Here is a 16,093-nt window from a genome sequence, read left to right as displayed (position 1 = left end):
CCACAGCAAATGGATTTTGCATTAGATAATAAGCACTGTAATAATGTGTACACAGTCTGACCCAGAGTTTGCCTAATGAAATATCTGCACTAGTAAAAATGTTTATCCATAAGGATGTTCATTGCAGTATTTTTTTTTATTGAGTGAAAGATTCTTTAAATTGTGTAGTACTTTACAATTTTCAAAAGTTTGACAAAGATGATTTCATATAATCCCATGTTAACCCTTTTTTTCTACTACACCTAAATTACTCCTCCCTCCTTCCCGCTCCCCACTGGTAACCACTAGTTTGCTCTCTATATCTCATTGCAATATTTTTTAACAATAGTGAAAAAGTGAAAGGGCTGTAAAGATTCAATAATAAGTCATATATGTTTACAGTGGAATATTATGAGGCTATTTCAAAGTGATATTGCAAAAGAACAGTTAATAACCTAGAAATATTCATGTGACTAAAAATAATATATATATTTACTATATATATAAATGTATAAATGTATATGTAATATATTATATGTGTGTTGTGTATAATATATTAAATATATAAATTTATATATATTAAATTATTATATATAATAATATATATATATAAAATCATACACCCTTGTATGTGAAAAGCATTTATTATCACACATATAAAATGATCCCATTAAAATATAGATATATATGGTTATGAGTGTGAAAAGTTATACACCAAAATATTAGTGGTGATTATTGGTTTACTGTAGAATTTTGGCTAATTTTTATTTCATTGAGCTGTTCTGGGTCTTCCTACCCATGTATAATACCTGTATATTATCTTAATAAGTAGAAAAAATAAATTTTGCTTAAAGATGAATGCAGTGTCAAACACAAATCTATCTCTATCATTTTACTGCAAAGAAAGTCATAAATTGGGACAAGAAAAGAAAACAAACTCTCATTATGTCATACTGACTAAATATACATTTATTTCAGACTGGAGAACAGGCATAGAGTCTTTGATAGGGATCATTTGGTTGCAAGGAATAGATAATTTAAGAAAAAAAGAAATCCCTTTGTAAGATGTAAAGTATCAGAGAAAGTACAGCCCAGGCCTCATGAAGGAACTGGAACAAAGAGATACAAAGGGTTTCTGAAGGTGAAGTAGATATTCTCTCTAATTCTCTCTCTACATGGTTTCCTCGGCCACTCTTGGCATATCTGCTGCTTTCTTCTCTTGTTCTGGTATGACTTTCCAGCTGATTAACAGACTGACTGTCTGAGCCCCAAGTGACTTTCTAGTTCAGGTACTCAACAAAGACTGTCCAGAGTTTCTGTTGATAGTTCCAGAGTCACATGACAGAGAAGATGATTGACTTAGTGTATATCAGTTAGTTTTTGCTCTATAACAAACTATCTCAAAGCTTAGGGACTGAAAACAACCAAATTTTTAGCTCCCCAGTATATGGGAAGCTATGGTCTGTGGGAAATTCTTCTGGTCCAGGCCAGACTAAGACAGTCAACTGGTGGATCAGTCGTGGAATGGCCAGCCTAGGATGGCTTCTCCTGGGATGGTTCTCCTCACTCTGGATCATCCTCCAGCAGGCTAGCCCAGGCTTGTTTGCATGGTGGTCTCGAGTTTCCAAAAAGGAGTAAGGACACGTGCAAGTCCTCTACAGGCCTACTCTCAGAATAAGCATGTTGTATCCACTACGTGCTATTGACCAAAGCAAGTGACAAGGCCAGTACAGATTCAAGGGGTGGAGAAACAGACGGCCCTATCTTGATGGGAACAGCTACAAGGTCACATTGTTAGTGTAGTTACAAGGAGTGGAAGAATTCTAGCCATTTTTGCAATCTGCACATAATCTGCCAGCGACTCAGGCTGACACAGCCTCCATCTTGTAGCTATACCACATTTACAACTTTCCACATTGCCCCTTGATTGATGAAGCAGGGGAAGAAAGAGACTGGAGAATCTTACATAAGCTTTTCACTGTTTCATTTGTCATGTCCCCTCACAGAACATGGCCAACAGCAGCACATGGGCTCCACCTTATAGCAAGATGGTGCTATAGTGAGTCAGTGGAGTATTTTGGTAAGCAATGCTGTCTCTGTCACAGTGAGAAATCTACAGAACTAAACTAACTGATCATTCACAAGACTAGTACCAGAAAGGTGGAAGGGTGGGTAAGGTTAACGCTATAGAGCAAATATATGAAAACCATATCTAATGAAGTTGTCAGAAGTTACATGAATCCCTTAAAGCATGGGTCCCCAACCCCTGGGCCATGGACCGGTACCAGTCTGTGTCCTGTTAGGAACCAGGCTGCAGAACTGGAGGTGAGCAGCAGGCGAGCGAGCAAAGCTTCATCTGTATTTACAGCTGCTCCCCATCACTCACATTACCTGAGCTCACATTACCTGAGCTCTGCCTCCTGTCAGATCAGCACTGCATTAGATTCTCATAGGAGTGCAAACCCTACTGTGAACTGCACATGTGAGGGATCTAGGTTGTGCACTGCTTATGAGAATCTAATGCCTGATGATCTGAGGTAGAGCTGAGGCAGTGATGCTAGCTCTGGGGAGTGGTTGCAAATACAGATTATCATTAGTAGAGAGGTTTGATTGCACAGGGACCATAATAAATCAGTTGCTTGCAGACTCATATCAAAACCCTATCTGTGAGTGGTAAGTGAAAACAAGCTCAGGACTCCCACTGATTCTGCATTATGGTTAGTTGTATAATTATTTCATTATATGTTACAATGTAATAATAATAAAAATAAACTGCACGATAAATGTAATGCACTTGAATCATCCTGAAACATTCACCCCCCCAGTCCATGGGAAAAATTGTCTTCCACGAAACCAGTCCCTGGTGCCAAAATTTTGGGGACCGCTGCCTTAAAGAATCCCTAGGGCTGGGCCCAAAGGAGTCAGAGTAAGCAGGCAGAAAATCCAAGTAGCTCAGCAACCCATAGCCCAGAAGCATTCCATCCAGACCCACTCAAAGTCTCCCTTAAGTTTTCAATCTGCTCCTAGAGCTAAGTCAACCCAGAAGACTAAGGCAATAGACTCACAGGTAGGAATCAGTGTTCTAGAATCAAGTGTTTAGAAGTGCTAAGGCCATAATCAACAAAATGAAGCTGAGCATCAAGTTCAAGAGAAAAGGAGGGAAAGAAACCCCAAGCAGTAAGGTTCAGCTGGCAGGGGCTGAAGCAAGATGGAATAGGAAGTCTGTGAAATGGGAAACTTATATGAATCTCTTTAGCTCAGCACTGAGGCCACAAACTGCAAGAAAGTATCAGAGCTCTGACTCTTTGCAGTGTCTGGTTGTAGGAGTTAGAGAAGGACCTAAACCAACACACACCATACTGAATGCTTGAGACTACAAACCTAAGCCTCAGTCTCCCCCTAACGTTTGCTCCTATTCACTCATTTTAGCTTACTTGTCTCTCTTTGGGCCTTTGTAGCATCTCATCCTTACTAACTGCTTTCTCCAATTTCTCACACCTGAGATTTTAACTTTTGCAGCATCTTTACATTCCAAATATTTATGGTAAGAAGACAAGTTAATTCTTTATAAGTGCAATGTCCAAAATATTAGTCACAGTTGATGAGGTTTCCTTTGAGTTCCTACCTCAGATTCCTAAATGATAATGTGGCTTATGACTCACAGAAAGTACCATAGATGCCAGGTAGGGCAGAAATGCTCTCTGGGGAGGCCGTCACTCCCTACTCCACATGTGGAATTAGCCTAGTGTCTTCCTATCAAAAGGAAGCAAAAGGCATTGGTCTAAGCACCATGCTGGGTTGAGTGAGAAATTGTGAGAAATGGAAGGAGGAGAGCCTTGTTTGACCTGTTGCTCATTGCCTTGCAGGTCAGTGGGACCATGTACAACACTGGAAGACATGTGTCCCTGCGCCTGGACAAGGAGCACTTGGTCAACGTATCAGGAGGGCCCATGACATACAGCCACCGGCTGGAGGAGGTCCGGCTACACTTTGGTAGTGAGGATAGCCAAGGGTCAGAGCACCTCCTCAACGGACAAGCCTTCTCTGGGGAGGTATGTGAGGTTATTGAAGTACTACGGGTAAGTGCCAATTAATAAGATTTGGTGCTTATTTATATCCAAGTTGTGATGACAGATGGAAAGACTGCTCTTGTATCTATGAAATAAGGAGGTCTGTGCCTCCTTTCTCCATCTGTCTTTTGCAAGTTGACATAGAAGTTTATAATGAGCTTCCAGTGTTTTCCAGGGAAGACCACAGTGAAACTTGATATTTCCTCCTGAGACATTGAGAGACAGCTCTATTGTGACTAATGCCCTAAGATATCGCCAGATCATTATTTCAACCCTAAACCCTCACCTTACATGTACATCTTCATTTACACCTATCTATGCAATCTATGCAATCAGCCCCCTATATGTCACATATGTTTGCATAGATTCCATAATTCTCCTTTCTGGCAGAATGGGTCTTATTTGCACAAAACTATTACGTATAGCGAAATAAATGTCAGGGAACTAAATAGTCTGAGTTTCTGCAGAATGTGCCGCCATTAATGGTGAGTGTCACTGTGTCTATCATCAGCCCAGACAGAACTCAGGCCACATCAGTGAGCCAAACCACACCTTCAGTTATAGGACAAGAGCCACAATTTAAACAAATATCATGTGTGCTATGACATATGACACTTGATAAGCAGGGTGTAGTTAATTTGACCTCTTCTACCTCCCTTATACTTGAGGGTGGTTATCAACTAAAGGTCAGGTGTCCTTATATGCTAAATATCTTGTAACTAGGTTTCTGTTTAAGAGTCCTCAATAACTGATGTCAAGAAGGCCTTCAAATAACAGAAGTATGTATTTCACTATTGGCTTGGTCTTTTTAATATTTTTAATCAAGATCATGTTTAAACCTGGCATTGTTTTTAATATAGTAAGGCCACACACTGAGAAAGAGATCCACAGCTGAATGAGTCCAGTGGCCAGATTTTAATGATCATTCAAAATGCATCAACTGAGAACCTACCTAGGCACTGTGCTAGTTACCAGGGATACGGATATATATATATATATATATATATATATATATATATATATATATATATATATATATATATATAAAGACATAGTTCCTACCACAGAGGAGCTCAAAGAATACTATATTCAAATCATTAAAGTATAATGCCATGCTGTAATGGAGATGTACAAAGGCCTTGGCCAACTCTAAGGAAGAAGTGACAAATTTTCCTTGAAGCGTGCAGGAGAAGTTTCACAGAGGAGGTGCCCTTTGAACTGGGCTGAGAAGAGAAGCAATGCAGAACAAGTTTCAGAACATCAGCTTTGGCATCAAAGAACCTGAGTTTGTACCTCCTGCTGTGATACACAGTAACTGTGTGACCTTGAGATGGTTACTTGATCCTTCTAAGGCTGAGTTTATATACCTCTCCAGGTTGTTTTGAAAATTAAGTGGGATTAAAGATGTAAGGATCACTAGAAGTACTCAATATTTGATAGGCAACAAAGATAAAGCTGGAAATGAGGAACAGCAAAGTCACCAAGGTGTGTCAAGGCACTGTGCATGGGGGAAGCTGCACGTGGATTTCATCTGTGGTCTATTAGTAATGGCTGCATAGAGGACCGGGTTGAGCAGGCATATGAGTCTCCTTCCTGAATCTGTAGGGAAAAAAAAGCTGGGGATGATTAGGGATGTCTGCCAAAGAGACATGAGAATGTAATGGGAAATTCTAAAGAGTTACAGATCCTGAACTAACATATAGCAGGGAATATGATGAAAGCAGGGCAAAAACTCATGAACTGAGAATGACTGGGGGACTGCCAGTCTGAATTAGAGACTATTTAAAATTAGATAAACTCTTCCTTTTTAAATACGTTATTTTAAGATTTGTATTAATTTTCTTTGTTGACTGACGTTTATTTGCTGTTATTTCTTTGTTTTTCTCCCCTACTGAACTATTAAATTCCAGTGCCTATCACAATATTGTCTCAGAATAAAAATGAATTTATGAATGAATTTATTAAATGAATGAGTGAAAAAATATAGATGGTCACCAGGCTAAAACGTTTACCTTGTAGAATTTCCTAAAGTTGCTTGTTTCTTCAATATGTAATAAGGGTGCTTTGTAACTTGTATATAAACTACAATTTTGGAGTAAATGAGGGCTTCCAAAACCCTTAAGGGAAACATATAACAATTTGATCTTGATGTATTAATTTTCCTAGACCTACCCCAGACCACAGGTATCAGCTGCTCCAAAGAACCTGCATTTTTAAAGCTCCCAGGAGAGTATGAATATTAGGTTTGTGAAGCACTCCCTCCGTAGTACATTATTAAGTGTTCTCATTGAAAAAAGCATTTAAACAGAGTTGCGAATTAGAATTAACTGGGGAAAATTGCCAAAATATTTACATTTGAATCCTCCGGAAGCAGCTGAATTAGTCTGCAGAGAAGTGGTCCAGGAACGTGCATTTGTAAAAACTTTTGCGAGAGAATTTGGTTAGTGACCACTGTGTCAATTTCAGCTCAGTTTCTGCCTGAATTATCCCAGTTTTCTAAAGAAGGAGGACTTAATCAACAAAGCCATCCTGCACAAAATTTTAAAAGGCGCACCGGAAGTAATTGCCCCCTGGACATGGCAAAGCTGGGGTGCTATCTAGACTAATGGTGTTTGGAGAACAGCTTCCCAAGCAGAGCAGCCACACACACGTCCCCTGCTCCAAGGAAAAATTGACATTCAGCCTCAGCACAAATAGTTACACTTTGCTCTGAGTACACCACATCAGATATATCACATTTCTTTCTGAGCCCCTGAGTATGAGTGGTCTAAAAACTGGTGTGGGTTTAGGTGCAAAAAAAGCACCAAAACATGTCATGCGGAAAGAGTTGGATAGGCATTGATTTTTGAGATACCTCAAAGATATTGCAGGTTCCAGGCCACTGTAATAAAGCGAATATCACAATAAAGCAAGTCACGTGAATTTTATTTCCCAGTGCATATCAAAGTTATGTTTATACTATACTACAGTAAGTGTGCAATAGCTATAACTAATAGCTATAACTATATCTAAAAGAACATTGTGCATACCTTAATTTAAAAATACTTTATTGCTAAAAAATGCTAACCATCATCTGAGTCTTCAGTGACTCACAGTAGTAACATCAAAGAACTGATCACAGATCACCTTTACAAATATAATAATAATGAAAAATTTGAAATATTGTGAGAATTACCAAAATATGACACAGAGACACAAGCAAGAAAATGCTATTGGAAAAATGGCACTAAGAGACTTGCTCAATGCAGGGTGGCTGCAAAACTTTAATTTGTGAAGAACACAGTATCTGCACAGTACAAGAAAGTGCAACAAAACAAGGTATGCTTGCATTTAGCCCTGGGAGATCAATTCGGTGATGCTCTGTGACCACCCAGAGGGGTGGGATAGGGAAGGTGGGAGGGAGATGCAAGAGGGAGAGGATATGGGGCTATATGTATACATATAGCTGATTCACTTTATTATACAGCAGAAACTAACGCAACATTGAAAAGCAATTATACTCCAATAAAGATGTTTTAAAATAATTAATTAATAAAAATAAATAAAGGGCTTTAGTGAGCAAGAAGAGTTTAATATCTTCTATGTGGGATGAGAGGAAAACCTAGGGTCAATTGTCCAAAATTCCAGAGAGATGGCAGTCAGCTAAATATATGTTCTAACAATGAGCGTTATCTATCTATGGAATGTGTCTGCCTCTGAAAACAATGAATTCTCATCACTGGAATTATTAAGCATGGAATGGAATTTGAGGACTTCATAAAAGTGACTCATCCTAACAAGCAAGTGAGCTATGGGCTTTATTGTACCTTCTAATGCCAAAACTCTACTCAACCCATGATCTCCTTAGGGAAAATATTTTCCAGATAGATTCTACTAAGGGTTAGCCCCAGTTAAGTAAGTATATTTCATCCATAGATTAACTGTTTATTTTTATTTTGAGCTATTTTCAGAGCTGCCTTTGTTCTCTATTTTGAGCTATCCTCTGAGAGGACCTAGGTAAACATTTCAGCTGCAAAGCATTTGTTTATTGTGTTGACAATGAATAATCACATTGCCATCTGCCCCATCTATCATTGCTGATCACAATAAGCCAGTTAATGCCGGGCATTTTCCTTGGCACAGGGCAGCAGTCGTTATCTGAAGAGCTGTAGATTAATTGCAGTCTTGTCTAGTGAGGTTATTGTAATTGATGGTCATTATTTGCTTTGTTTTATAAAGCTGTGTGGATGTACGACACAGTCAGCAACTGTGTTTTTATAAAAATTATTCATGTCCTACATAAGAACTCCTGGATGCATTGTCAGGGATTGGTGATAAATGAGCATATTCAGAGATTCAAACATCTCGATTTTTTTAAGATGGGAAAATTAACCGTTTTTAATAAGTAAGATATTTAGCTTGCTAATCGTGTCTGAGTGGTTAGATTAATGTCCAATACAAAGTAGGGTATTAATGAAAAGAAAAAAATATATTAACCAGGAAAAAGATAATATTTGAAAAGAATCATGCCCATGGATTAAGTTGCAGTAGTGAGTCTAGATAAGAAGAATCTTTCTTATTTGGGGAAATTGGAAGTATTCATTTTGAAAACCTTCCTTAAGTTCTTCACTTCAAAGGGTTAAGGGGGTACACTGAGAATTGCACCAGCTACTTCATGGAATACCTGTGGCCAGATTCTCCTGTTTATTTTACCCACTCTTCACATGGCTAGTGTGCTTCTGCTGTGTGCTGAGCTCAAAACCCAGCTCCTGTCCAGAGAAGCATACAGTCTATTGAGGTTTACATATGTTTATAATACAACATAATATGGGTTATACTTGAGGATTGTTCTGGAAAGGGAACTATGAAATAACTCTCTCTGGATTGTATTAAGGAGAGGATGGATGAATAGCTGTGTGACCTGACACAATTGCTGCTCCCTATGAAGGTTGGGTAGAAATACATCAACTTCTCAAGTCTCAGCCTCTTGAATCTTGATTCTGTTTAAACACATTTGAGGGAGGAAAAAGTCCATAGCTGTTGCTATGTAGATAATATTTGTTTAATTAAAAGGGGAAATAAAAGTCCCATGTAGAATATATGTATTTTTAGTGGCTCTAAATCAGAAGAGAAAACAGTTATCTCAGCGCAAACAACTGAGACTAAACAACAGAAACTGCAGGCCTCGTCCTCTTCAAGGAATCAGTTATTTGCATCTCTGAGAGACCGGTTTCACCAAAGTAACACAAATTTGTAGGAATAAGCAACTAACACCAAATCGTCCTGAAGTGTGCAAGGGTATGAAAGTGCTGAGGAACACATGACTGAGAACCAGGGCCCCATGAGGCACTGAATAGTTTTGGGGGGAGGTACTCCGGAAATCTAATTAGCACCTTGCAGGAGGCTGGGACCTCCTGGTAGAGATGCTCTGTTGGCACAATTGGGGATTTGAGGGGGAATGAGAATTGGGATATTCAAAAATAACAGATACATGAGTAATACACATAGAAGAGCTACTTGAGTGCCATGGGAATGCTGTTCCCTGTACCCTGAATACTAGCTCCACCTTCCTCCCCATATATCCAGCACAGCCCACTTGGTTTTTCTTTCCAAGTCCTCTTCCCTCCTCCCAGCCAGTAAAGTGTTGCTGCCTCCTTTTGACTTCCAGAGAATCCTGTATATTCATCTACTACAGGAGTCCACAAACTGTAGACTGTAGGCCAAATTCAGCCAAGGAGCTAAGGATGGATTACATTTTTAAAGGATTGTTTTTTAAAGAGAAGAATATGCAACAGAGACCACATGTGGCTTGCAAAAGCCAAAATATTTACTACCTGGCCTTTTAGAGAAAAATTTTGCTGACCCCAATCGATTAAATTACCCATTGCTATAGATTTTATAACTGTTTACTCTCACTTCTGGAACCACATTTCTTGTTGATAGGAATTTTATCTTGATCATTACTGTATTCCCAGAACCTTGTACATTGGCACATGACAGCAGAGTCAATAAATGTTTGCTGAATTAAGGAATAAATAATCTTGGTAATCCCTTCAAGGACAGAGACTTTTTGCTATTCATCTTTCTACATCATGCAACTAGCACAGTGCCTAACATACAGTAGGTGCTTCTTAATTGATGTTTGTGGAATTAATCATTCAATCACTGAATAAATAACTTAATCTACTATTGGTGTTTTAGTAATTGGAAATTTATAGGCTTTTTTCCCTGGAATTTTGGGTGTGTTGCATTCATTGACTATATAGGGATTATTATATATATAGCCTCATTTAAATTGAAGTGTTTTAATAAAGGCTGTCCAAACCATCAAATTCCATTAGAAACTGGAAGAAAGAAAGAGTGATTTAGTTCACAGTAACCACTAAGAGAAGTTCTGGGCTTTCTCTGAGAAAGAGGTATGCTTTGAGGCGAGGTACTAACCTAGCCCTATTCTAAATGTGGTAAAGAACAGAAAGGGATTGAACAGTTAAGTGTCACCTTGGAGGAATTGTATTTCCATTGGAGGGACAAGGCACGGACTCAAATCAATTACTGTGCAGTGCAATCCAGAACTTATTCAGTCACACCCATAGGTGGCTACAGAATTTCACTGCTAATACCCAGTCACTGTTTACATGCTTTGTGATTTTCTTTCATTCATTCATTTAGTTAACAAATATTAATTGAGAGTCTACCATGTGCTACAGTGAATTAAATTGGTAAAAATCCTACCTGTAAGGTAATTAACTCTAGTGGGGGTAGACAAATAATAAATAACATAATAAATGAGTAAATTTCTATGTTAAGTTAGAGTATGATAAATGCTATGGGAAAAGAAATAGATCAGAGTAAGGGAGATCAGAGGATGAGGAGTGGAGGTAGTGAGTTACAAGTATAAATATGGTGGTCAGTGTAGACCTTGTTGAGAGCATGACATTTGTGAGGTTGCCATGGGGATGTCTAGGGAAAGGACATTCTAGGCAGAGGCAACAACCAATTCCATAGCTTTGAAGTGGGAGAAAGCTTGAGTGTTCTAGGAAGACCAGGAGCTCATGTGTAAGTGATCAAGTGTGAGAGGTCAGAGACAGAAGAGTAGGGCCGGGAGCTGCTGCAGATCATTATCCCTTTGCATGGATTTTGTACGGACTTTGGCTTTTACTTTGAATGAATTCCAAAGCACATTGACATAAATTCTCTGATTTAATCACTAAACACTAGCTCAGTGAGGTTACCCTTAATATTATCCCCTTTATACCTGGGGAAACTAAGGCCCAAGACCATCCTGACAATAAGTGATTGAGGCTGGATTTAATTCAGGTCTTCTGATACATAACATTGCTTACCACAGGCTAATGTTTATCCATAAACCCCACAATAATCATTGTTTACCTACTCTGGGCCCTAGTCCAGTGGGGAAATTCGAAGACCTGTAGGCTGCAGAGCCCGCCTTTAAGGAGCCTTCAATCTAGTGGAAGATCCCATCTTCCCAAACAGACTGTTAACTCCCTGCAGCCACAGAGTAGGTTGTGTTTTTTAATATAACATACATGTGATAGGCACTTGGTAGATTGAATGAGTAAATGAATATCATTTAAAAGACTGTAGCTTTCAGAGAGTCTAAATTATGCCCAGTATGTCATAAACTAAATTCGGTTGTCATAATGACAAACCTAATAAAGTTGATGGCATTATTAACAGAATTTCTAAGTGTTAATGTCAAATTATTTACAAATATAAGGTAAGTGAATTTTCAGTGTACCTGGGAGGAGTAATGGAACAATTGATAAGTGGTGTGCTAGAAAAATTCATTTAGATTCCTCATTTTAACCCTGGAATTACTCCCAGGATCAGATCAGGGAACTTGTCTTTGCCAATACTAGAAGCCAAAGCTCTGGAATCCAGGAGCCAGTCCCACTCAGAGTGAACAAACTGACCTTTAAGAAGTAAAGCAAACAGAGGTCAGAAGCCTAGTGGTAGAGCAGATTATGATGATACCAGCAAAGAGATGATGACTCTGGTCTAAGGATAGGCACTTTTCCCTTTGGACATTTTTATATTTTCTTCTGGAAAAGGACAGCCCAGTCCAGTCAGCAGCTTCCTGGATTACCATTTTAGATGAACACTTTGGGGCTGCCTAAGAGAGAAGTCATTGCATTTGAAGACAAATTGTTGAGATCAGCTCATTATCCCATTGATTCCATCCCAACCTGTATCATAACTCTGATCTGGTCCTGCTAGGGTGGCATTATAACAGCCACCATCTTCCTTTACTTGATTTTTATCTCCCCCCTTGGTGTCCGTCTAAAGCAGGGAAGGAGGTGTTATATTACAAACAAAATATTAAAGACAGTCATTAACTGGGACTTGATCAGGGTTCAGTAGAACCTAACTGTCATCATAGAGATCATCACTGTTATGACTCTACAAATGTTGAATGGCATCTTCTTTTATTTAATAACCAGTGACACTGCAGTTAGAGGATGGGTACTGCTTCTAAGACTTCTGTGAACCAGCAACTGGTGAACAGTTAAGCTGGTACCGTTGAAATGATTAGCGGTACATTTTTTTATCAATTTCCAAAGCTACCGGAATAAAGTCAATTGGAAAAGAAAATGTAAAGTAAAAAATGACTTGTTCACTACTAATCTGACCACGTCAATGTTCATTAAAATTTCTAGAATTTCCGGGACTTCACTTGTGGTCCAGTGGTAAAGAATCCGCATTACAATGCAGGGGATGCAGGTTTGATCCCTGGTCAGGGAACTAAGATCCCACATGCCGCCGGGCAAATAAGCTTGCTCACCAGAACTACTGGCTTGTGGTCCTCAACTAGAGAGCATACGTGCTGCAAACTACAGAGCCCACATGCTCTGAAACCCACGTGACACAGCTACAGAGCCCACGCACCCTGAAGCCCACAGGCCACAACTAGAGAGAAGCCCACACACTGCAACAAAGAGCCCGCGCCGCATCAAAAGATCCCGCATGTCTCAGTGAAGATCCCATGTGCCGCAACTAAGACCAGACGCAGCCAAAAATAAACATAATAAAGAAATAAATAATAAAATAAGATCTTAAAAAAAAACTTAATTAAAAAAATTTTTGTAGAGTTTCCTCCAAAGATCACATCCCCACTTCAAGATACAGACCTGCTATTAGAAAGAAGCCTGGGCAAAGCCCCCATCTAAAGTATCAGTGTTAGAGGCCCCACTGAGGTCATTTCTTCCCACCCACTTACATACAAAGGGAAAATTAGAGCCAGGAAGGACAAGAGACCTTCCTGGAGTCACCGAGATTCAGTGGCAGAATTAGGACCAGAACCCAAGTTTCCTGACTCTTACTTTGGGATTTAAAATTTTCTAAATAAAAATTGTAATTATATCAAATCCCAACACTCAAAAGACCAGTTTACGTCATCTGGTTTTTGTTGCCCAGTAGAGCAGGTGTAGTCTGATATTCAGGTTTCCTGCCTTAGTGAGCAGAACCCCATCACAAGGGCATTTAGACAATCAGCCTCAAAAAGGCAAAGACATTAACAGATTATTTCACAAACATGAGCAATCTTGAATGTCCAAAAAGAACACCACTGATGTGAGAACCTTTATAGTGCCTAATTCCAAGAAGTATGGAAATTAAAGTTTGGAAGACCAAAATAGAAAGTGAAATGCCTTAAAGATCCTTCATTTGGTCTCAATAGGAAAATGCAATCATACTATTGCATTAAGAACCCAAGGATATAAGCCATACTTTTCTACAGTTTGAATCCGTCCTCTCACAAACTCTTCCCAATAACAATCCAGAACAGCTCAGCAATATTAAATATAAGTAATCTGGATAACAATATTGCAAAATTAAATCATTAGATGTCTAGCCGCTCCATGGATGTGCTGCTATGCAATTCAAAATAAAGCCGTTTAAAACCACCAGATTCATTTGCACTGACATATCGATAAACTTTTGCTGAAACAAAGCTAATCATTTCAATGGTGCCAACTTAATTGCTTACCAGTTAATGGATAATAAACAGAACTGAGGATTAAAATATGAACTAATTACTGTACTCAATTCCATTTACTTGATTTCATGTTCCATTAATTCTTTGCATCATTTCTAGTGGAAATCTTAGATTTATGGTCACCTCAAATGAATTATGTCACTTAGTTGCCTGTGGCATGCTCATGCTCAGAATTGGTTGGAAAGGGCAGAATTCTGGGCAGTTAATATTTAGCCAAAGCAGCCTAAGATATATTAAGTGAAGGTAATTATCCATTACCAAATACCAGCCAGAGTCAGTCTCTATAAATCTATCCCTATATCAGCAGTAAAAGGGTAAGACTAGGATTGCTTTCATGATAATTCATTGGATCAGCTTGTTAGAAGCAGTCTCCAAGAGCAGTCATTGCCTTGGCCTGGAAGAGGGCTTCAGGGAAGCAGAGACAAACACATCATGGGAAAGGACATTGGCCTAGGAGATGGACACTAGGGCCACCAGACAGAGGGCAACATTTTGACTTAGCAGATCTGACTTCAAGATCCTATTCTGTCAATTACTAGCTGTGTGATCTCAGTAAGGGCAGAAATAGGCAAGTCACTTAGCCTTCCTTAACCTTTTAAGCTGTGATAAGGGGTAATAATGCCAGCTGTATACACACTATAGAGTGATGTGCAGTCCAAAAAAGAAAAAAAGGCACTTCTGAGATACTGCTTTTATAGTACAAAACTGACTTGTACAGCAGTTGTGCTGTACAGGTGCTGTACAAGTCAGTTATTAGCCAGCTTAACACTTAGAGCTCATCTAGTCCAAACTACTTGCAGATAAAACATAAAGATACAATGTACTAATATTAGTACTACCATCAGCTTTCATTTACTGAGCATGTACTATGTTCCAAGCATTGTGCTCAGTGCCTTATTGCATCCAATCCTCACAAGTTTCTTGTGAGGTAGCACTCATTAGCATCATTTTACAAAGAGGAAAGGAAAGTCGGAAAGGTCAAAGAACCTGCCTTCAATCACTTGGTTGATATGGAGAAGAGCTAGGATTTGAACCCAGGTCTCTTACTCCAGCTATGCACTGAATGACCTTAGACAAGTCAGGTCACTTCTCTAGTTATGCCCCTAAGTAACTTCTTGATCATGCTGTTCTCTTTCATCATAAGTGCCCTCTCTGTTACCTGAAATGATATTTTAGCCCTTCCCAGTTCTGCATCAGCCTTAAGAATAGCCTGAACTTTTTCTGACTGTAAAGTGAGACAGGAGCCTATTTCTCCAAGTGGCACAATTGGTATGTAAAATATGACACAGCATCATACCGTGGCCTGCTGAGAACTGTAGCTTTATTCAACTTCCCCTCTCAGATGGACAGCAACCAGGAAGTTTCATATAGATGCACAGTTACATTTTTTCTCTCACTTCTTTGAAATATGATAAGCAAGAGATTGTATATCTGTGGATATGTTTGTATATAAACACATCTGTTTCCCTCTGCAAAACATGAGGAACCATAGTCCTTAGTCTCAGAGGTAGCTTGAGTGAATACATTTTCTTGCTTTGGATCTATTTGCTGAACTAGGAATTTCTGGATTGAGCCTTGAAAGTGAACCCGACAGGAACTATTTGACAAAATGAGCTTAGTCAGGAGGTTTTAAATCACTTTGCCAGGCACTTCGCTGGTGGCACAGTGGTTAAGAATCTGCCTTCCATTCACAGGCGAATTCTATCAAACATTTAGAGAAGAGATAACAACTATCCTTCTCAAACTCTTCCAAAACATAGCAGAGGGAGGGACACTCCGAAACTCATTCTATGAGGCCACCATCACCCTGATACCAAAACCAGACAAAGATGTCACAAGGAAAGAAAACTACAGGCCAATATCACTGATGAACATAGATGCCAAAATCGTCAACAAAATACTAGCAAACAGAATCCAACAGCACATTAAAAGGATCATAAAACAAAATCAAGAATGCAAGCATCCTTCAAAATACGCAAATCAATCAATGTGATACATCATATTAACAAATTGAAGGAGAAAAACCAAATGATCATCTCAATAGATGCAG

The 16,093-nt window shown here is 39.0% G+C and overlaps 1 protein-coding gene across 1 annotated transcript in view; it reads left to right on the top strand.

The window, feature by feature from the left end:
• Positions 1–3,857: 3,857 nt before the first annotated feature.
• Positions 3,858–16,093, top strand: part of CA10 (carbonic anhydrase 10 (inactive)) — a 107,803-nt gene continuing 95,567 nt past the window's right edge. Inside the window, exon 1 of the mRNA XM_089901818.1 lies at positions 3,858–4,058. Within this exon, the coding sequence (XP_089757944.1) occupies positions 3,858–4,058 (201 nt within the window). The remainder of the gene's footprint in view (positions 4,059–16,093) is intronic.

The sequence above is a fragment of the Delphinapterus leucas genome, chromosome 19 (assembly GCF_059928025.1).
Source record: "Delphinapterus leucas isolate spDelLeu-1000000601 "Yukka" chromosome 19, BTC_Dleu_Yukka2, whole genome shotgun sequence".
In the NCBI taxonomy this organism is placed as follows: domain Eukaryota; kingdom Metazoa; phylum Chordata; class Mammalia; order Artiodactyla; family Monodontidae; genus Delphinapterus; species Delphinapterus leucas.
This window is presented reverse-complemented; position numbering and strand designations above follow the sequence as displayed.